Source organism: Vombatus ursinus, unplaced genomic scaffold (assembly GCF_900497805.2).
Source record: "Vombatus ursinus unplaced genomic scaffold, bare-nosed wombat genome assembly UNPS02005659.1, whole genome shotgun sequence".
In the NCBI taxonomy this organism is placed as follows: domain Eukaryota; kingdom Metazoa; phylum Chordata; class Mammalia; order Diprotodontia; family Vombatidae; genus Vombatus; species Vombatus ursinus.
Genome location: NW_020945437.1, coordinates 18,522,798 through 18,545,106, shown reverse-complemented (window position 1 = coordinate 18,545,106; position 22,309 = coordinate 18,522,798). Strand labels below are relative to the sequence as shown.

Below are 22,309 nucleotides of genomic sequence, written 5' to 3'. Positions count from 1 at the left end.
ACTCCAGCTATTTAACTATATTAACAAAAAAAGAGAATATCAAAAGAAAACCAATAAAGCAGAATGAATAACCCCCAACACAGTCACAATTACTGAATAGTAATATGCTATAAACAACCCTATTACATAATCACTGTGAGCAATCAGAGATTTTAATTTGAAAGACCACCATCCTTTATCAATTTTTATTCCTCAAAATCTACAGTTAACGGTACCACGAGTAAGTAATCAGTTGTCTTGAACTGGTATTATTTTCAGAGTTCAGCAATTTTTAAAATGAATTTGTAGACTTAAAACTGCCAACACCAATATCAAGCTGCTGTGGTTAAAAACAGAATTTTTGAATTTTCATTAAGTCACGTATGCTCAAGATAAGCTCAAATATTGCTCTACTTTTGAGTTTTGCTTTACAGTGAAGTCAATAGTCAGAAAATGATCTTTCAAGGAATCCTTTTGTGATGTGGCTGCTCCATCACACAAATGTGTGTGGAAATGGGTTTGGGAAATGGGTCACTGTTCTCATTACCTGTTGGTCTAAAGTGCTTGCAGCCTTTCTGTTTCTTAGAACAAGATCAAAGACAGTATTTCTGAGCTGAAACCTGCCTGGCCATTCTTAGAAGCAGTATTGATTCCATACTACTGGCAAAGTAAGACGTGTTTTGCTCCAGGGAAAAGAGGGAGACAATTAAGAAGCTTTCAGCAGTCATTTCATAGAGAACAAAACAAAACAAAGCTAAATGAGGAGAGAAATCCTCTTTTTACTGTCCACTTCAAAAAGGCTAGCGATATAAAGAGGATTTTGGTATTTTATATTTATCATTCACATAGGACCTTTCTCTGGTGAACTATAAGTATTTAAAAATATTAGAATCATAGTATGTCAGAGATGTAAGAGACTTTAAATCACATAATATTGGAAAGCAGAACACAGAACATCAGAATTGGAAAAGATCTTAGAGACAATCCAGTCCAATTCTTTCTCATTTGTCCTCACCATATTTTGTGTATGTAAACATATACAATTGGATTATATGGATATATGTATGTGTATACATATATATATAATATACATACTCATATTTTTATAGAGGAAAAAAAAAGTACAGAGAATTGGAGAAATATGCCCAATGTTACAGACAAAATCAGAAAGAGGGCCCAGGCCTACTCACCTACTTTTCCTACTTCTCTAGTGCTGACTACCAACTACATTGTCTCCTCTTTGTCATGAAAAAATTCAGAATGTTTATGCTATAGTTTTTATTTAATTTATTTCACTTAAATGTTTTAACACTTTCTTTTTCTATAAGCACCCATCTCTAGTCAAAAGTATCAATCCTTAGACCACTGAGGGGTCACCACCAGGTGAAAGTGAATTTATAAAAGTAATCAGAGGACTTGATTCGGAATCCCTTCTCAGTCACACAGGGCTGGTAAGAAACACAGTACCCCTGAGCTTCAATGTCCATTTTGACACAATCCAACAAGTCAGTGATGGCTGGCGATGCCTTCCAGGGCCCGAACTTGACCACTGATCTCTTGTCTGTCTCCAGAGTCTGTAAGGTATCAAGGCAGCGAGCGGCATCCTCCTCGGTCCGCACTGCACATACCATTACACCAGAACATCGAGCTGCCACAGCCTCTGCTCTGGCAATCCGGATCATGAGCTCAAGGTTCTCATTGTATCCTGGTACTCGGAGCAAGAACTGCTTCCTGGCTACCTGCTCACCAAAGATCTGGGGTGTCTCCTCTAGGAGCTTAACCAGGGGTTGGATCTCATAATACTGGGCTTCTCTATATACCTCTGGGATGCTCTGTGTAGGCAGCTGCCCACTGCGGAGATATTCTAGGATGGGCCGAAAATGGGTGCCTGGTCGATCAATGAAGATTCTGCCTTGGGAGTCAGGCCGAGGAGGCTTGGCTGTGTTGAACATTTCTGCCAGCTTGGAGCCTGGGAATTTTTTCAGGGTGCCCACAGTGGTGGTGTACAGTTCGCCCCCCACATTCAGTTCAACAACAAGTGACATCTGTAGATAATCAGAGAGGATTATTAGCACCTTGATTTCACCCAATGATTTCATGACATTTCCTTTTTTATTTGCAAAATATAATCTATAGTGTGGCAGAATGAGCACTAATCTTTGAGTTCAAGTATAAGATTCTAGCTGGGAGTATATAAAGTATAAACATCCTGGGGAAATCACCCAATCTCTCTGATTCTCTGTCCCATAATTTGTTGGATTTTTAAAAAGAAACTAGGAAGAATAATAAAATGAAATTTAATAGGGATTGATGTAAAGTCTTACACTTTGATTACCAAAAAATCAAGTTCACAAGTGTTAAGAAGAAGGAGGTATAGCTAGCTAGAAATAATTTGAAAAAGATCTTGGGGTCTTAGTGAACTGGAAACTCAATAAAAGTCAACAGTGTGATATGGCAGCAAGGAAATTAATGCAATCTGAGGCTATGCTTAGAGAGGCATAGTGTCCTAAACTAGGCAGTTTATGTGGTCCTCCTTTATACAATCTGCCTCAGTCAGACTACATCTAGAGTATTGTGTTCAGTTCTGGGTATCACATTTTAGAACATACATTGACAAGCTGATATGTGAACAGAGGAGGATGATTAGGATGTTTATAATGTCTTAGAAGGATCAGTTAAAGGAATTAGGGATATTTAACTTGGAGAATAATGATGAGGGGAGAACTCATAGCTATCTTCAAGTATTTCAAGTACTGTGATATGGAAGAAAGAATAGTCTTTTTCTGCTTGGCCCTAGAGGGCAGAACTATGAGTAAAGGATGGACGTAGCAAAGAGAGAAATTTAGATTTAGCATAAGGGAGAACTTCCTAACAATTAGGGCTATCAAAAAGCTGGACTGGTTGCCCCAGGAGGTAATAGCATCATAGGTCTGGAGCTAAAGTTGACCTCAGAGACCATCTCTAGTGTAATCTCATACAAATGAGGAAAATGAGGCCCAAGGAGGTTAAATGACTTGTTTAAGGTCACACAGGTAGTTTCAAAAACAGGGTTTGAACTCAGGTCCTCTGACTCCAGAATCTCTTTCCACTGTTCCACAATTCATGAGTTCCTCCTTACTGGAAGTCTAAAGTCAAAGACTGGAAGAAGTATGTATGGTATAAAGAGTATATGGTATATGGAGAGTATCTATAGAGAGTGTGTGGTATGTGGATTATACTAGAAAACCTCAGAGAACCTTTCCCATTTTTAACTTCTGTGATTCTGAGATAATTATACTACCTACTTCATAGGAATGTGATGAGGAAAGGACCTTTATCACTTTTTTTTTCTTTTTTGGTGTGAGGCAATTGGGGTTAAGTGACTCGTCCAAAGTCACACAGCTAGTTAAGTGTCAAGTGTTTGAGATCATATTTGAACTCAGGTCCTCTTGACTCCAAGGCCAGAGCTTTATCCACTGCGCCATCCAGCTGCCCCAACCTTTATCACTCTTAAAGCACTATAAATGTAGGCCATATAAGCTATAAACCTAGGTACTGATTTATAAGTAGATTATCAGTAGGAACAGGCACCATGCTCATTAGCATGGGAAAAAGAGACCCAGAGACAAAATGAGTCACTTAGGCTTCCATAGCAAGACAGCTGTGAAACCAGGACCAGAATCTAGTTCCTGAGATCCCCTCCTGAGGGTACCTCCATTTATATTCCTGGTCAAAAATAGAGTCCCTCAGTCACCAAGAATCATTCTCAAGTGAAAGGGAACTTGTAGAAATAGACATAGGACTTTATTTGGAATGCCTTGTCTTGGTGCAGAGTTAAGAACCAAACTTTGTGGAATGTCCAAAGTCTGGGGCCAAAAGGAGATAAATGAGCCAGGAAACCAATCAGAGAGAGGAGAAAAACCAGGGAAGTGTTGTATCAGGGGAAACCAAAAGAGGAGGGATTTTCACCAAAAAGGAGGTGACAATGTCACACATATGGAAGAGAGCAAGCAGAAGAAAGGCCCAGGATTTAAGATGTTCCAAGACCAGACAAAACTTGAAGCCATTGCTAAACAAGTATCTACTACACTCACATGAAATTAGAATAACAGGAAATACTGGGGCTTGTTTTTTTTTTTTAAACTTGTGCTCTCAGCTTAGGGCCAATGAATATTTTCCTTGAGAATGAAAAGTTGAAATTCAGAATTAATATTAGCTCGGAAAAGCAAGCATATAAAATTTAGGAAATGAATCATATATGAACTTGTACAAATGATCACAGCAAGGATGTTCTTCTAATAGGAATACGGGAGGTGTCCCATGAATGTTTCAGGAGGAGGTAGGTAAATGCCTTGTTCCCCTTCTGCCTTCTTGACAAGGTGTCTGAGTCCTGGACAGCTGGGTAATTGGAGCACTGGACTTGGAATCAGGAAAATCTGGCCTCAGACACTTACTAGCGTGTAACCCTAGATAAGTCACTTAACCTCTGTTTGTCTCAGTTTCCTCAACTGTAAAATGGAGATAATAATAGCACATACCTCCTAGGGTTGCTGTGAGGATCAAATGAAATAATATTTCTAAAACACTTTGTACCGTTCCTGGCACATAGGTGTTTAGTAAATGCATGTTCCCTCCTTCTGTGTTGCCCATTAGCATGGTCTGCTCTGGTCTTAACTCAAGTTCTTAGGTTCTGAGTTAGCTGACATGACACTGATGATGAAAATCACATCTGATAGAGGCCTTAGTCTTGGCCTTTAAAAGAGAGGTCATCTCAGGAAAGGAGGAACCAGTGCCAGATGGAGGTATAGACAATGTGGCGATACAATCCCATGCAGAATCAGAGACAAGAATCTGGAAGAAGGTTAGTGCATCCACGTAGCCCCACTCCAGGAGAAGAGGAGCCAGCAACAGGGATGCAGAAGGACAGAAGGAGTCATTGCCAAACAAAGACATAAAAGGAGGGGCCGCTAGGTGGTCTAGTGGATAGAGCACCAGCCCTGGAGTCAGGAGGACCTGAGTTCAAATCTGACCTCAGACACTTGACACTTAGTAGCTGTGTGACCCTGGGCAAGTCACTTTCTACACACACACACACACACACACACACACACACACAAAACACAGGCCTCAGCAGGTAGTACCAAGCTGCAAAGGCCCTGTGTATTTCGGAGATAGTGTAGGATAGTGAAAAAAGAAATACATCTAGAGTCTGAAGAGAACTGAGTTCATATCCTGGCTCTAACAGCATGTTATTAGCTGGGTAACCATGAGTAAACCATTTAAGTTCTCTGAGACTGGTTATCTCCATATAAAATGGAGATAAAAATTTGTGCCCTCTGAAATACCTGTTCTATAGGTAGTAAACTTCCCGTCATCTTAAATCTATTTTTCTCCCACTCCTTCCATCTATTAGCTCTTATTAAAACCTAGCTGCCCCATGATGACACAGCCTCCCTGTACTAGCTGCACCTTTACTCATTTTCCTTGGCTCACTGGTCTAGGCAGGGGAGTTGGAATACTCTATGCTCTCTATTGCCACTTCTAGGTTCTCCTCCTTCCTCCATCAATCAATAACCTCTCTTCCTTTGAGATTCATGCTATTCATATCTACTACCCAGTCAGAATCCTGGTAGCTGCTGTCTATAGATCCTCCCCTTCTCCCCACTCCCAGCCCTGGCCCAGGTCATTTCTCTTCCCTCTTCAATGAATTTTATACCTGGCTTATAATTTTTCTTTCCTCTCCAACTCCTGCCCGCATACTAGGAGACTTCAACAAACATACTGATTCTCCCTCAAATACCCTAGCCATTATTACTCACAACCTACTTCCTTCCCACGAGCTACTCCTCTACCCTACCTCAGTCACACACAAAATACTGCTGAACAAAGGTGGAGAAAATCACACAACTGTTCTGACTTGGTCCATTACAAATTAATGTTATACCACCTCAACTGGGCCTTCACTGCTGCTAGGCAATCCTTCTCAACTTGCCTTATCAACTCACTATCCCACTCTCCACAGCAGCTCTTTCAAACCTTTTCATCCCTCTTCAAACCCTGCATGGTTTCCCCTTCCCTCTTCCTTCTCAACTGACAATTCATATTTTATGAAAAAATTGAGGCCATTCATGATGAACTCCCTCTTTTCCCCTCTTCCTCATCTATTACTCAGGTACTTTCTGCCACTTTCTCCTCCTTCTCCCGTGTTTCACATGATAAAATGGTCTTATTCCTTACCAAGTCTAACCTCTCTACCTGCTAAAGCAATCTCATTCCAACCTGTCTCCTTCAAAAGATTACCCCCTCTGTCATCCCTACTCTTTCACTTGTCTTCAATTTCTCCCTCTCTGCTGGTTCATTTCCTACTGCCTACAAACATGTCCATGTCTCCTCTATCCTGAAAAAACTCTCACTTGATCCTGCCATCTCTGCTAATTATCATCCTAGATCTCTTCTGCCCTTTGTAGCTAAATGCCTTAAAAAGGCTATTAAAATATGTGCCTCCAGTTTCCTTTTTCTCTTTCTAACACCTTACAATCTGGTTTCTGACCATATCATTCCACTGAAACTGTTCTCACCAAAGTTCCTAATGACCTCTTAGTTGCCAAAACCAATGGCCTTTTCTCAGTCCTCATTCTCTCTGACCTCTCTGCAGCCTTGGATACTGCTGATCACTCTCTCCTCCTTGATACTCTCTTCTCTCTAGGTGTTCAGGAAACTGCTCTCTTCTGGTTTTCCTCTTACCTATCTGACCACTCCTTCTCTGTTTCCTTTACTGGATCCTTTCCAGAGCATGCCCCTTAACCATAGGTGTCCCTCAGGGTTCTGTCCTGGGCCTTCTTCTCTTCTTCCTTCAAACTACTTTACTTGGTGATTGCATCAGCTCCCATGGATTTAATTACTATCTCTATGCTGATGATTCTCAAATCTAACTTTCTTGCCCCAATATCTCTGCCGACCTCCAATCTTATATTTCCAATAGCCTTTCAGACATCTTGAACTGGATGTCCAGTAGACATATTAAACTCATTATGTCCAAAACAGAGCTGATTATCTTTCCCCCAAACCCTCCCTCCCTCCAACCTTACCTCTTACTGTAGAGGGCAACACCATCCTCCCAGCTCACAACCTAGGAGTCATCCTGGATTCCTCATGATCTCTCACTCTCCATATCCAAGCTGTTGCCGAGGCCTGTTGATTTCACCTTTGCAACATCTGCCCCGCTCTCTTCTCTGACACAGTCACCACTCTGGTGCAGGCCCATCACCTCATGCCTTGGTTATTTCAATCCCTTGCCTCAAGTCTCTCCCCACTCTAGTCCATCCTCTAGTCAGCCACTAAAGTCATTTTCCTAAAACTTGAGTCTGATCATGTCACCTCTCTACTCAATAAATGTCAGTGGCTTCTTATTGCCTCCAGGAGAAAATACAAAATACTCCGTCATTCTAAGCCCTTTATAACCTAACCCCCTCCTACCTTTCCAGTCTTCTTTCACCTTACTCTCCTACATGTGCTCTTTTTGATCTGGTGACACTGGCCTCCAGGCTTTTCAGAAAAACAAGATCTCTCAGCTTCAGGCATATCCCCCTTGCCTAAAACAATCTCCCTTCTCTGCTGTGACTACTGATCCCCATGATTCCTTTAAATCTCAACTAAAATTCCACCTTCTACAAGAAGCCTTGTAGAACACTTTGTAGGCCCTTAGCAGATATTTAATGTTTTATTTCAATCAATCAACATTTATTAAACTCCCACTATGTGCCAGGTACTGTGCTAATTACTGGAGATAGAAAAAGTAGCAAAAGACAGCCCCTGCCCTCAAAGAGCTTACAATTTAATGGAGGAGACACCATACAAGTATGTACAAATAAGCTACAGACAGAATGAACTGGAAATAATCAAAAGAGTAAAGGCCCTGGAATTAAGAAGGGTTGGGGAAAGCTTCTTGTACATTTTAAATGCTTCATAAACTTTAGAGTACTATATAAATGTGAATTATTATAACTGGTCCACTGATAGACTGTGAGCCTATCATCCAAGACCAGCCTAGCTAAGTACAGAGAGGCTTTTCGTCAGAAGTTTCACTTTGAGAATAATTTTGGTCATAGAGCTTCATGTTTTCTACTAAAAATTGGAGGATTTAAAGTCTGCACCAAAAGCAGGAGGACCTACCCCAATGAAATTATAGTTCCTTGAAAAATCACAACCTGCCCACTGTCTGAGGACCTTATGTCTGGTAGAGAGCTGTTTTAATCTAAAACAACACTCCAGATCATAGAGTTGAATTACTTAACAGTATTGGGGTACACGGCTAACAAAATATTTCACCACCACAAAAAAAAATCACTGTGCTGTACTTAATGCAGCAGTAATCAATCTTATAAACTTGCTTTATGAGGAGCTCTTGTGGTTTAAAATATACCTTCATCCTTGGGCTAAGTAGCAGGGAAAGGAGGCAGAGGGATACACTTCTGCTACAGTCTCAGACGCTGCCCTGTTCTGACATCCTATTTTCTTGGTCTATGGTTTCTTCCTCCAAAATGATGATGTTTTACTTAGATGCTCAAATGATCTCAGTGGTGTGTATATATATTTTCTTAAAGCACTATATAAACGTTGGTTATTATTATCTCTGTAACAGTTGATATTCTTCACCATCCTAAAAGATTCAAAACTGCAGATAACCAAAGCCTAACAGGACATATGGAGGGTGTGTAAGAAACTGCAGTGTGCTGCTGCCAAGAATGCTTCAAAGCATGCTGGATTAAAAAAAAAAAAATCAGATGCAACCTAACTGCTCAAGAGAATTGTGTTACCATGGGCAACCCTAACTAGCACAGGGCCTAGGGAAGGAAAAAGGAGGTAGCTGTCTACGAGAAGCCATTCTGGACTTGACTGGGCAGTATGCCTCCCAAGCCACACACTTGAACAATAATACAGCAATATGAAAAAGAATCACAGAGCATTGCTAACCATATATAGCTTTCAACTACAAAGCTCAAAGCACCAAATCAGGGTTATTTTTTATTATTCCTTACATCCCCTATATGAAGTAGACAGGTAAAGGTGGAACACATGGTGAAGTCACATTTTAGAATCACAGAAATGTTTGAACTGGCAAAAAACTTAGAGATTATCCAAGGACCCAACCTTGTTTTTGTATCACCTATATGAAGTGGGTTCTCCCTGACTTCTTTAACTCAACGCACACACACTTGGTTCCAAATCACAGAATTTCAGTGTTAAAAGGGACCTAAAAGGTCTGGTCCAACACACACTGACAAATGGGTGTCTAGCCGTATACCTGGCAACCTCATGTGAGGGAGAACATTTTTTCCCAAGGCAGTCTATTCCACTTTTGTATAGCTCTATTTGTTATAAAGTTTTTCCTGACATCAAGCCTAAATCTGCCCCTTTACAACTTCTACCCACAACTCTTAGTCTTCTTTATAGCCAATCAGAAAAAGTTGAATCCCTCTTCCTTATGAGGCATTGAGGTGGGGCAGGGGATGAAGAAGTGGGCTGGGAGTCAGGGAGACATGAGTTCAAAGAGGACCTCAGACACTTACCAGCTGTGTGACTTTGGGCAAGTCACTTAACCTCTGGTTGCCTCAGTTTCCTCAACTGTAAAATGGGGATAATAATAACTTCTACCTCCCTAGGTTGTTGTAAGGATCAACTGTAAAGCACTTAGCACAGTGCCTGGCACTTAGTGGGTACTTAAAATGCTAGCAATTATTATTATTAGGTATTATCTTCCACATGATAGACCTTTAAGTCCCCAGGTACATCATATTTCCCTAGATCTTCTCTTGCACAAACATCCCTATTTCCTTTAATCAGTCCTTTACTTTCATGATTGCCCACCTCTAGGTACTCTCTAGCTTATCAATGTCCTCTCTAAAATGTGGTGCCCAGGATTAAATGCAATACTCCATATGTGGCCTGATCAGAGCAGAGCACAGATGATCACTTCTGTTCCTGGGTGCTACATTTCCCTTAGACCACACTGTTTACTCCCATTGAGTTTTCACAATAAGTCTCTGTATTTTTCAGATAATTTGTTGCTGAACCATCCCACCCCTGTCTTGTATTTGTGGAGTTGACTTTTTTAACTCACTGTGCAAGACTTTCTGTTTATCCCTACTGAGTTTCATTCTGTTGGATGCGGCTCAATGTTCTAGCCTACTGAGATCTTTTTGAACCATTGTCATTTAGCAAAGGACCCCAGCTTTGGGTCATTGGTGAATTTGATGGTGATACTTTCTATGCCTTTATTCAAATGATAATAATGTGAAAACACAAGAGCAAACCCAGATTCCTAGAACACTCTACTGGAGACCTTCCAAGGTAGCAGTAAACGTCTAATGACTTTTCTTTGGGTCCCACCATTAAACCACTGCCAAATCCACCTAACAATACTATGTCCAATCTCTTCCACAAAATTAGCAAGAGAATTTTTATCAACATCATTAAAAACCTCCCATAGCCAAAGTAAGAGGAGGGAACGCTGCTCAATACAGACTAGAGTAGATATCCCGATAAAATTCAGACTACAAAACAAAAGGGACACTGTGGTAGGTACTGTGCACAGTGTGAGTCTCATGCCATTATTTCCCCTTTTCAAAAGAGTGAAAGCTTGTTCCCCAATACTAGGAAACTCTTTGGCATTCCATTGAGGCAATGTCTACTGTATTTAGCTTTACCAAAGTGCTTTTAGTCACTTCCTTATTCTCGTTGGTGAATTCCTAACCAGAGAGCCTGGACAATTCTGAAGGGCCACAGCCATTAAGTTGGGCTGACAGGGCTCTCTCCCGGCCAGGCCGGAGGGGGGATGGGGAGTCAGGATCTGCTTCTTCCGGAGAGGGCAGCACCCTTAGGTTGTCTCTCCTCCAACCTGGCTGGTAAGAAAAGATTTCAGGAGCTGGAGGGAAGCGCAGAGTGCTTGCCCCTGTGTGCTTGGAAGAGGCGAGTGAAAATAAGTGCGCAGGGCAGTAAGTGTGCTCAGTCCTGAGTTGTGGTTGCGTGCGGGTGAGGTGCGTGGGAATACGTGCCTGCAGGTGCAGGGGAGAGAGAGGAGTTGGCCAAAGAGAGAGCACACGTGAGAGAGAAAGAGGGAGGGAGAGCAGAGGGGTGGCCAAAAGCCAAGGTGTCAGCGAACATCCCGCAGCCCGGGCCAAGGGAGAGTAAGGCACAGGCTGGAGCGAGAATGGACGCGGCCCCCAGGTCCCTTCAGCCCGCTGAGCTCACCGTCTGTAGCGCCGCAGGCTTCCCCGGGGGTCGAGGCTCAGCCATAAAACTCATCCCTTTTCTCTGGAAGCGCCCCGAACTGGGCGCGGGCTGGACCGGACTGACTGGCACTTGTCCTGCGTGGCCGAGCTCTACCAGCTGCTGCCGGTGCGGCCGTGGCAGCCCAGCCCAGCCCAGGCAGGTGAGAGGGGTGGGGTCCAGCCTGGCTAGGTGAGGCGGGGTGCAGCCTAGGGGAGGAGGCTGGAGGCGGAAGCAGTCCTGCCCGCCCCTGCTCAGAGCCAGGAGCATCTGGGCGTTAAGAGCTGCAGAAGGCTGCTTAGCTGCTGCTCTTGGGGCAGAACAGGCAGGGTAAGGGGTGTAGGGGCCCGGGACCAGGCACCAGCACCGCTGAAGCAGGAGGATCTGCGTCCAGGACTTGGCTCTGTGACCTTGAGCGAATGCCTGTACTCTGCCTGTCATCCTCATGTGTAAAATGTAGACGAGATTCCAAGGTTCCTTCCAGCGCTGAGCCCTATGGCTATCACAGCGCTTTTGAATATTGTATTGAATATTGCTGTAACTACCGGCTTTCTCCCTGCTCCTCAAGTTTATAAAGCTCGTACCTCTCAAATACCTGTTTTACAGAATAAACCTTCTTAAGTTAGCCATGGCCCCAAAGGTGTTATGTCAGCGCTCAGATTCCAGCATCTCAGCTACAGGCCCAGTACTCTTTCGGTACTTCGTTGTCTCCCAAAAGGAGAGTGCACAGGCCTTTCCAAAAATGCTACCTCACAGTAGCTCTGTGAGGTAGAGTACACCAATTATTATCTATCCCCATTTTACAGATGAGGAAGACTCATTATAATGGGATGAATAGTGACTTGCCCAAGGTCACACATTAATAAATAGTTTCATGCCGTGGAAAATTGGACAGGTTTTGAAGGTGGAGGCCCTGGGTTCGAATTTGAACTTGGCCATTTACTCCCTGTGTAACCTGAGGCAAGTCTCTTAATCTCTCTGAGTTGCAGTTACCTAAATCTGTGATCCTAGCTCTAAATCTATGATCCTGTGAGGTTAGGTGTTGGAGCCCAGATTTGTATTTGTAGAATAGGTCTCCCGTCAATCAGTCACTTAACATTTATTTAGCACCTACTACATGCCAGGCACTCTGCTAAGCACTGGGGATAGTAAGAAAGCAAGACAGTTCTTGGCTTCAAGGAGCTCACAATCTAATGAGAGAGAGAACATGCAAACAACTATTTACAATCAAACTATATAGAAAAAATAAGAAATAATTAAAAGAGGGAAGGCATTGGAAGTAAGGGAGATCAGGACAGGTTTCCTGAAGAAGGTGGGACTTTATCTGGGACTTCAGGGAAGCCAGGAGGTGGAAATGAGGATGAGATGAGGAGAGAGAGCATTCCAGGCATGGGAGACAGCCAGAGAAAATGCTGGGAGTTGAGAGATGGAGTGTCTTATTCTTGGAACAGGAAGCAGGAAGCCAATGTCACTGGATGGAAGAGTTTGTGAGGAGGTAGGAGCAAGCAGACTAGAAAGGTAGAAGGGGCTAGGTTATGAAAAGCTTTCTCTGCCTGAGGATTTTGTATTTGATTCTAGAGATGATAGGGAGATACTGAAGTTTATCGAGTGGGAGGTGGGGTTGGTAATGGTGGTAGTATTACTCTGATTTTCCAAATGTGGAAACTGAGTTTCTGAATTAACTGAGGTTAAGTGACTTTGCCCAAGCCCTCACAGCTAGTACATTTATCAGAGCTGGAATTTGAGTACAGGTCAGCATTTTTCCAATAAATATGTTGAACATTTACCAAGGCTTTGATGGTATTATGAATGAATCAACTTTCCTCACAACAGCCCTTTGAAGGTCAATCTCTCCTCAGCTCCATCTGTTGAACTTCTCTTCCTTTAATACCCAGCTGAAATTCTGCCTTCTCCATGTAGTCTTTCACAATGTCCTGAGAGGAAAGTGATCTTTCCTTCCTCAGATTTTCTTATAGCAATTTATCTGGACCTCTTCTTTGCACCTATCACTTTCTACCTTCTAGCATCCCATCCTTATTAAAGAATGCAGTGCATCCATTAAAGCCCCACTCGGATACTGCCTTTTCTATAAAACTTTCCCTGATCCCCAGTCAGTAACAACCCTTCCCCTTACAGAGCACATTCTACCTAACATATGATATCGTGCATAATTGATATCCAAATATGTATCTTATTCCCAAATCAGACTATGAACTCCAGGAGGGAAGGAAATATCTTATTTCATAGCATAGAACAGCACTTTGAGCATAGTTCAATAATAATTTATTAATATTTGAATTTAATTTGTGTACATGTTAGAATTCCCATTCAATTCTAACTTTTTATTAGAATCATAGAATCTCAGATCTAGAAGGGAGTTTAGAGGCTATCTTAGTCTATGTACCTTAAAAGGAATTTCTACAAGGTCCTTTTCAAAGATCCTCTACAAATGGTCATCAAGCCTCCACTTAAAGACGTCCCATGATATGGACTCTCAATAGAACCCACTTAATTTGTGGACAGCTCAGTTAGAGACCCTGTCTTAGGTCAAGCTGAAATTGTCTTTCTGAAACTCCCATCCTTGGATCTGAGTTCTGCCACCTAGATCCAAATGGAGCAATTAAGATTCTTCTCCATGACAGCCCTTCAAATGTGCTTTCTAGTTATAGGGTCTATGAACACTTGAAGTTATCAATTCTGTTCTCCTTAAGTCTTCTCTTCTCAAGGTCAATCATTCCCAAGTCTTTTAATCGATCTTGTAAGCTGTGGTTGACAGTCCTATCACCGTCCTGATCATTCTCTGGTATATCAAGGTCCTTCCTAAAATGTAGCATCCAGAACTGAATGCAGTACTTTGGATGTGGCCGGAACCTGGTAGAAGACTATGGAGCTATCAACTCCCTCCTTTTGGATAGGAAGCCTCTCTTAATGTAGGCCATGATTGCATCGGTACATGTCACTTTTCACCTTGGTATCCCCATCACTGAGCACCAGGCTGAAGAAGTGTTTGAGGAACTTAATATAATTTTACAGATGGATAAACCAAACTTCAGAAAAGTTAAGGAGCTTGCTCAGGGTCACACAGCCAGTTAGCATTGGAAGCAGGTCTTTTAATTCCAATTTGAGAGCATTTTCCATTGCAGAAAGTCTGCTTGCCCTGTCTGGGATTTTAAGGAACAGAGACAGAGCTCCACTCTGAGTTATGGATGCTATAAGAACTGGTCTGTGGGAAACAGCAAAAGGCTGATCAGATTCATGTCCCCAGGTTGCCTTACCACCTTAACCCCTGGTTCTGAGTCTTTGTTCTTGTTTTGAGAGATGAACTAGCTCACATGATAGTCCCAGGCCACCAGCCCTGGCCAGAATGGCAAGTCTGCTCCTGAGAGACCCTCAGTAGTTAGGGTACATGGTGGTTTCATTCTTTGGAGAATAAAAGGAACTGGAGCCCAACCTAGAATAACCCAGTACCCACTGAGTATGTATATTATGTGTAGAATAGGTGAGGGTAATCCCAGGGGCTGGTAGAACTCTTTGGTGTTAGGTGCTGCACTTGGAGATCCATCAGTCATTCTAGCAGTCTCTGTGTCCCTTCTCTTCCCTTTGGGAGAAGATCCTGTCTAAGCAATCCAATGAGACAATGGGCATGGCCATGCTTTGTAAACAGTAACAGTCCATACCCATCAGGGCTTATTGTATCTCAGCCAAGTTTGTTAAATATCAGTGAAACAACTCTAATGGTGAATTATCAACTAGAAGCCACACTAGTTCTTCTTCAAGATGAAAAAAAGGCCAGTTTCTTGTGATAGTGAGACCTGGGTGGCTCCAACTGTAGGGGAGGTGCCATTATCAGACTTTTTAAATGATTCCATGGGGTTCCTTAGGAAAAGAGAGGACTAAGTGATGGACTTGGAGTCTGAGCCTCAGTTTTCTCACCTGTCAAATGAAGGGCTTACACTAGATGACCTCTAGGAAGGCAATGGGAGTACAGTGAAAGAGTACTGGCTCTGGAGGCAGAGGTCCTGAGTTCAAATTGGACTTCTAAAGCTTACCACCCCTGTGACCTTGGGCAAGCTACTTGAACTTCTCTGGTGCTGTTTCCTCATTTGCAAAATAAGAGGATTTGACTAATAGCCTCTTCCAGGCCCTTCCAGCTCTGATCTAACACTATGATCTGGGTTCAAATCCTGCTACCTCAGTTTCCTCATCTATAAAATGAGGGGATTTGACTAAGTGACTACTAAGGTCCCTTACAGCCCTGAATCCTATGACCATGGAAATGCTCACACATGTATGAGATGGAAAATGGGAGAATTGTACAAGTTCTCTTGCTGAGGGATGGAAAATCCATTTTTTGTTTTAGCTCCCTAACTAGTCAACAAAATGGATTACTAGTTACTATATAAAAGATTTATTACTCTATCTACTGTGCTACCTAGCTGCCCCGGTGGAATGGGCGGATGAGAACAATTTGTTCCAACTGCCATAAAGTGCTGAAGCAGGCACTGTGGAGTGCTTAGAGCTTGGTCTGACATCCAAGACAACAAGGTCATCCACCACATCCCAGGCCATCACTAGTCATCTTGACTTTTGTCCTGCCACTGAACTTCAGTGGCTCTGGAAGAGAGAGTGAGGCTGACAATTTTGTGCATCTCTGCCTCACTTAAATACAATTCATGTGCAAGTCAAGACATCACCCCATGATGTCATTGGTCCTCTTCAGAAACAAAGGATGAATGAACAACATGAATAACATGATCCTCCCTAAATTATCTTGTATTTACTTATTTTTTTATATGTTGAATTCCTGAATAAAATGTAAGCTTCCTGAAGATAGGAACTGTTTTCATTTTTTGTTGGTGTATCCCCACTGAGCGCCTAGCACATAATAATAATAATAGCACTTATAGAATGCTTTAAGCATTTTTTTTTGTTTTGCTTTTGCGAGGCAATTGGGGTTAAGTGATTTGCCCAGGGTCACAAAGCTAGTAAGGGTTGTACCTGAGGCTGGATTTGAACTCAGGTTCTCCTGACTCCAGGGCCAGTTCTCTATCCACTGCACCACCTAGCTGCCCCAGTGCTTCAAGTTTTGCAAAGCATTTTGCAAATATGATCTCATTTTAGACTCACAACAGCCCTATGAAGCAAGTGCTGTTTATTCTCATTTCACATATAAGGACACTAAGGCTAACAGAGGGTAAGTGACTTGCCCTGAGTCACACAGCTAAGTAAATGTTGGAGGGAGGATTTCAACTCAGGTATTCCTGATTGGAAGTCCAACACTGCCCTATCCACTGGACCACCTAGCTGTTTCATTAATGCTTGCTGAAATGACCTGAATTGCAGGGGATGTGAGCTGACATGAGAGGGGGGAAGACCCACTGATGAAATCATGGCTCCTTGAAGAATTGCAGTCTGGAGTAGTATAAAAATCATTGATCTTCTCTGAGCCACACTTTCTTCATGTGTAAAAGAAGAATAATAACTCTTGCATTATTTATCCTATAGGGCCATTGAGAAAAAAATATTTTTGTAAACCTTATAATATGAAAGAAACAGGATCTATACTATTCCCATATGGAAACCATTCACCCTCCTCTTAGCCAGGGTAGTGGGCCACTGCCAACAGACAGCATCTTGGGGTCCATAAAGAAAGAATCTTTTGTTGAGTCTGGATTTCTGTTCACCGGTTGCCTGTAGCAACCTTCCCCCATAGTCCAGATAGTGCAAACCCAGCACTCCAGCATCCTATCAACGAGCTAATCTTACTGACTTGTCTGGCCAGCTCAGACACAAGGAATCTTTATGATCCTGGTCATTGAATATTCCCACAACAATCAACAAAGCTCTTCTTTCTTCAACTCTGTCTCTAACCCTAGATAAAAGCAGAAAAGGAAGAAATATAGAATATCACAGTTGGAAGGGACTTTCAGAGGCCAAAAAGTCCAACTCATACTTCAACAAGGATCCCCTCTACCACATACCTTACCAGTGGTCATTCAGCCTCTGCTTGAAGACTGCTAGAATCCCCTGCCTCCTGAGGCAGCCCATTCCACTTTTGAAGACACTAATTGTTAAGAAGTTTTCTTTTTATCTATGAAAGCTTCCTAAGGCTTTTTCTTTGCAATATCCATCTACTGCTTCTAATTCTGTCTTCTTGGTCCAAGCAGAACAAGGCTATTCCTCTTCAAGAATAGTAGCCTTTTAAATATTAAAAAGATCTTTTGTGTGTCCCCTTTCACTTGGCGTTCTGGGTGGAAGTCTTTTCTTTTCTATACAAGATAACTTTGACACAGGCTCAGCACTTCTGGGATTCTTCCTTATCCTTGTCTTCATTGTTTAGTGCTTAAGGGCTAAGTCCAATTCATGAACTTCCACCCATTAAGGAATAGTGGGGTCTGGCTGGACCACTGACAAGGGCAGACTTCAAGAAACAATGTCAAATGTTCACTCAGCCAAACAGAGGGTATAGCATTGAGAATGAGGAGTGCTGAGCTCATCTAGGAGTGGTCAACCTACAACATAGACCTGTTTTTTTTTTCTGTAGAAATTATCTTATAGAAACTTATTTCCTTCTTCCTCTTGTTTGTATTATTTAATTTGAGGTATTTCTTTTTTTGATGTGGTGAGAAGGAACAAACTATAGACACAATCTCTCTCCTGCACCATCTTGCTGGATGCTTTCTTGCTACTATGTTTTCAAATACTTTTGTAAGCCCTGAATGGAAGAAATGTTATTCAAGTTTTGACATAGAGAACTCCATTCTTCCCATGTACTTAATTTAATGGTTAGGGCAGCATATTTGGAGTCAAAAGACCTAATGTCTAGTCCTGGTTCTCCAGTAAATTACAGTATAACTTGGACAAGTTGCTTTATGTTTTTGAGATTGTTTCCTTATCCGTAAGATGGCAGTGGTAGAGAGAAAGATGATTAAATAATCTCTAAAGTTCCTTTTATTTGATGTTCCAATATTATATAGATTCCTTCTATCTCCAATATCTTATATCCTAAGATCCTTTGCCAGATCTAACATTTTGTGACTGGTGTAATTTGGAATATGAGATGTGATGAGAAGGCAATGTTGAAGGTCAGGCTTCATGCCTGCAAATGGGTTGTCTCCCTCAAAGTAAATCCTTTGGGAGACATATATACTTAGTTCAGTGAGACCATTATTGCTCAAAATATTTTGGTAGCTTCTCTTTGAGCATGGTCTCATCATATGGGACCACCAATATCCTTGTTTATGGTCATATTTCCTTTCAAAAATCTCAAAAAGTACCAGCAGCTTGACCATAGTCATTAACTGAACTTGGCTGCAGATTACTTTGGGATATTAACAAAATCAAATCCATCCTCCAAAGGGAGAAATATTCACAAACTAAAAAAAAAGAAAGATTCACCATCAAAAGGGTATTCAGAAGAATGTGCCACAGAATCTGAGATCATTCTTTCAATAAATATTCAGCACTTGCTATGTGCAGGGACTGGGCTAGGAAATTTAAGGGATTCTAATTTGGCTAAAAAGTAGGACACATTAACAAGAGGGTAGGAATATAAATAATAAGTCTGGCCCCAAAGAAGAGAAGTGAGAAGACACTTGCCCTACTCTTTCATAGAAGTCAGGGTCCACCAGCATGGAATATTGCATATAATGTCATATTGTTGTTGTTTTTTGATATATTGACCAGTTTTGATTATTTTTTCTCTTATTCCTCTTTTTTTAAAAAATTATTTTTCATAAGTGATGGCTCTCTGGAAAAGGAAGAAGGGGTACATGGGAAGTCTAGACAATGTAAAAACATGGTATCTATAGAATGATATCAATAGCAATCTCTTTTTTAAAAAGTCAATGTAAAAAAAATTAAGAGGGTAGGGAGAGAAGGCCAAAAGTGTGAGATGGCATCCTATTCTGGAGCCTTGAATCTGCATTCAGGGACCTGGATTTCATTTGGCTGGACTGTAGGTTATAGGTAGCCATTTAAAGTCTTTATTTAAGCAGAGAAACATCACAATGATAATTACTCACATTTATGTAACACTTTAAGACATATTAGCTCTGATAAAAAAGGAAAAAGGACCTACATATACAAAAATATTTATAGCAGTTCTTTCTATGGTGGCAAAGAACTGGAAATTGATGGGATGCTCATCAATTGGGAAATGGCTGAACAAGCTATGGTATGTGAATGTAATGGAATACTATTGTTCCATAAGAAAAGGTGAGCAGGTGGATTTCAGAAAAACCTGGAAAGACTTACATGAACTGATGATAAGTGAAGTGAGCAGAGCCAGGAGAACATTGTACACAGTAAGAGCAATATTGTACGATGATCAACCATGACTAATTTAGCTCTTCTCAGTAATACAACGATCAAAGACAATTCCAAAGGACTCATGATGGAGAATGCTATCCACCTCCAGAGAAAGAACTGATGGAGTCTGAATGCAGATTGAAGCATACTGTTTTTACTTTGTTTCTTTCATGATTTTTTTCCCCTTTGGTTTGTTTCTTCTTTTACAACATACAGACACAAAAATATGTTTTACATGATTGCACATATATAATCTACATCAAATTACTTACTGTTTTAGGAAGAGGGGAGAAAAATTTTGAACTCAAAATTTTGTAAAACTGAATGCTAAACAAAACAAAACTTACAAGGAAGTAAAGAAAAGACGGACAGCTCTCAACATGGTGTTTAGCATTTATTATATAGGCTTTCTTGAAATGTAAATTTTTTGCTGTATATTTTGAATCCTCTCTCATGTTCTGTTGTGCACATAGCAATGCTTTTTTTCTTATTTTGTATTTAAGTTTAAAATAAAATAATTTACAAAGAAAAAAAGAAAAAAGAATGCTAAAAATTGTCTTTAACATATAATTGGGAAAAGTACTATTAAAAATTACTAAGCCCAGCAGCCCCACTTGGAACAATAGCAGAAACATTTTTGTTCTAAGTATGGACTTTTTTGACAATAAAAAAGTCTGCCTAAGAAACAACCCAAATTTAAAAAAAAAAAAAGACATAGTAATTCTGTTAGCACAAAGGAATAAAGTTCTTTGTGTTTTTTTTTTTTGGTGAGGCAATTGGGGTTAAGTGACTTGCCCAGGGTCACACAGCTAATAAGTGTCGTGTGTTTGGTCTGAGGCCGGATTTGAACTCAGGTACTTCTGACTTCAGGGCCGGTGCTCTATCCACTGCGCCACCTAGCTGCCCCTAGGAATAAAGTTTTAAAGTGAAATATATTATCTCATTTGAACCTCAGAACAATGCTCTGATGTAGGTACTACTGTATTAACCCCATTTTATAGATGGGGAAACTGAGGCTACAGGACTAAGGTAAAACAGCTAGTAAATGTCAGAAGTGGAATTCAGACCCATTTCTTTCTGACTCCAAGTCCAGTGCTCTGTCCACTCTATCTTCCTTATTTGCTATGGGGCTTTTCTGATGAACAACCTTGGGAAATAGGTGTCACAAGTACTATTATTCCCCTTTTGCAGAAGAAGAAACTGGGGCTTAGAGAAGTCCAGAAGTACACAGATGGCAAGTGTCACAGCCGGTTCTTGAACTCAAGTCTCCTAGATCTAAGCTGAGCACTCTTTCTCCTTGGGGCTGTTCTGGGTGTGTGGAGGATGGATTGGAAAGAAGAGACTTGAGGCTAGTGAGACTAGTGAGAAGACTGGTGCGGTAGCCTGGACAAGAGGAATTGTGAATGGGAACCAGGGGGGTGGCCAGAGAGTGGAAAGCAGGGACACACGGGAGGGACATTCTGGAGATGGCAAATTCCAAAGAGGAATGCCAAAGAAAGGTTTGAGTAATGGCAACTTCTGTGGAATGAGTGTTCTGCCTCCCAAAGGAAATAGCTTGAAGGGGAAACCTTCATGCAGAGGCAGTGATTTAGTGGAAAACTATTCACCTTCCAGTGAGATGGCCTAGGTGTTAGTCCTAACACCATCACCTACCAGCTACGTAGCCTCCGGTGGGTCACCAGCCTCTTTGTTTTCCTCTGCCAAGTGAAAGGGCTGAACTGGACCAAGGGGTCCCACCCTTTTTTATGTGTCATGGACTCCTCCGAATATTGTTTTTAAATGCATACCATAAAATACACAGGATTTCAAAGAAAACCATAGGTTAGTGATAATAAAGATGCATGATTTCCCCTCAGCCAAGTTCAATGATCCCCTGAAATCCATTCCTGAAATCCAGGTTAAAAACCTCTAGACTAGACGATCCCTAAACTCTCCTCCAACCATACCACTTTGAACATAAGTTCTGATCTGTTTGTTAAAAAACCAGTTGTGTGACTTTCTAGTCTTACCTCCTCTAAGTCTTGCCAAACCTGGGATAGAAGGGTTTCCTCCAAACAAAGCTTTTCTCATAGTCTCTCCTGGAGTAAGAACCTGGGCTTCCCTCTCCTCTTATGAAGTTGGGAGTTCCCCCTGAGGGTGTGATATCAGACTTCGGTCTAAAGGATGACACACCCTTCCCATTTCTTTCCTTCTCAGACATCTCAGCTCACATCCATCAAGAGAGAAGATATCACTAAAAACACTAGAAAAGTAGGAAGAGGAGAGGCAGCATGGGATAGCAGATAGTGAATTGACCTCAAAGTCAGGAATGATCGAGTTCAAGACCCACCCCTAAAACACACCTCCTGTGTTTGCAGGGGAAAGTTACTTATCTCTCAGTGCCCCAGGCAGCAGTCCAAGGCCATAAATTGTGGAGAAGTATCTATCTCTGTTGGTAGAGGGAGTTTCACTCATGGTAACATTACCACTGCCAGTAAATTCACAAATCTGGTGACTTAAGAAAGAAAGGAAGAAAGGAAGGCAGGAAGGAAGAAAGGAAGAAAGAAAAAAAGAAAGAAAAAGAAGGAAGACCAATAAAAAACTCTCCGTTCTCTCTTCTAAATGTCTAAGTCCTGATCATCCTTTAATGCTCATCTCAAATCCCACTTCCTCCACAGAGACCTCCCTTAGTGATTGATTACTTAGATTACTTAGTGATCTTGCTTTTCTCTGAGCTCTTACAACTTAAATTCCATACCACATAACTTAGTCCTTAGCTCCATACTGTCCCATA

At 41.5% G+C, this 22,309-nt stretch overlaps 1 protein-coding gene across 1 annotated transcript; it reads right to left on the bottom strand.

The window, feature by feature from the left end:
• Window positions 1-1,131: 1,131 nt before the first annotated feature.
• On the bottom strand, window positions 1,132-11,496 carry KCTD14 (potassium channel tetramerization domain containing 14). The gene is made up of 2 exons (XM_027848350.1): window positions 11,209-11,496; window positions 1,132-2,024 (listed from the first exon to the last, which is right to left on the bottom strand). The coding sequence occupies exons 1-2, from the start codon at window positions 11,494-11,496 to the stop codon at window positions 1,353-1,355; spliced, it is 960 nt and encodes a 319-aa protein (XP_027704151.1). The 3' UTR covers window positions 1,132-1,352.
• Window positions 11,497-22,309: the final 10,813 nt, after the last annotated feature.

Coding starts and splice junctions, on each gene's coding strand:
- KCTD14 (XM_027848350.1), bottom strand. CDS start 11,496: ATGCTCCTGGCTCTGAGCAGGGGCGGGCAGGACTGCTTCCGCCTCCAG. Junction 2,025..11,208: donor AGCCTGCGGCGCTACAGACG/GTGAGCTCAGCG, acceptor GATTATCTACAG/ATGTCACTTGTTGTTGAACT.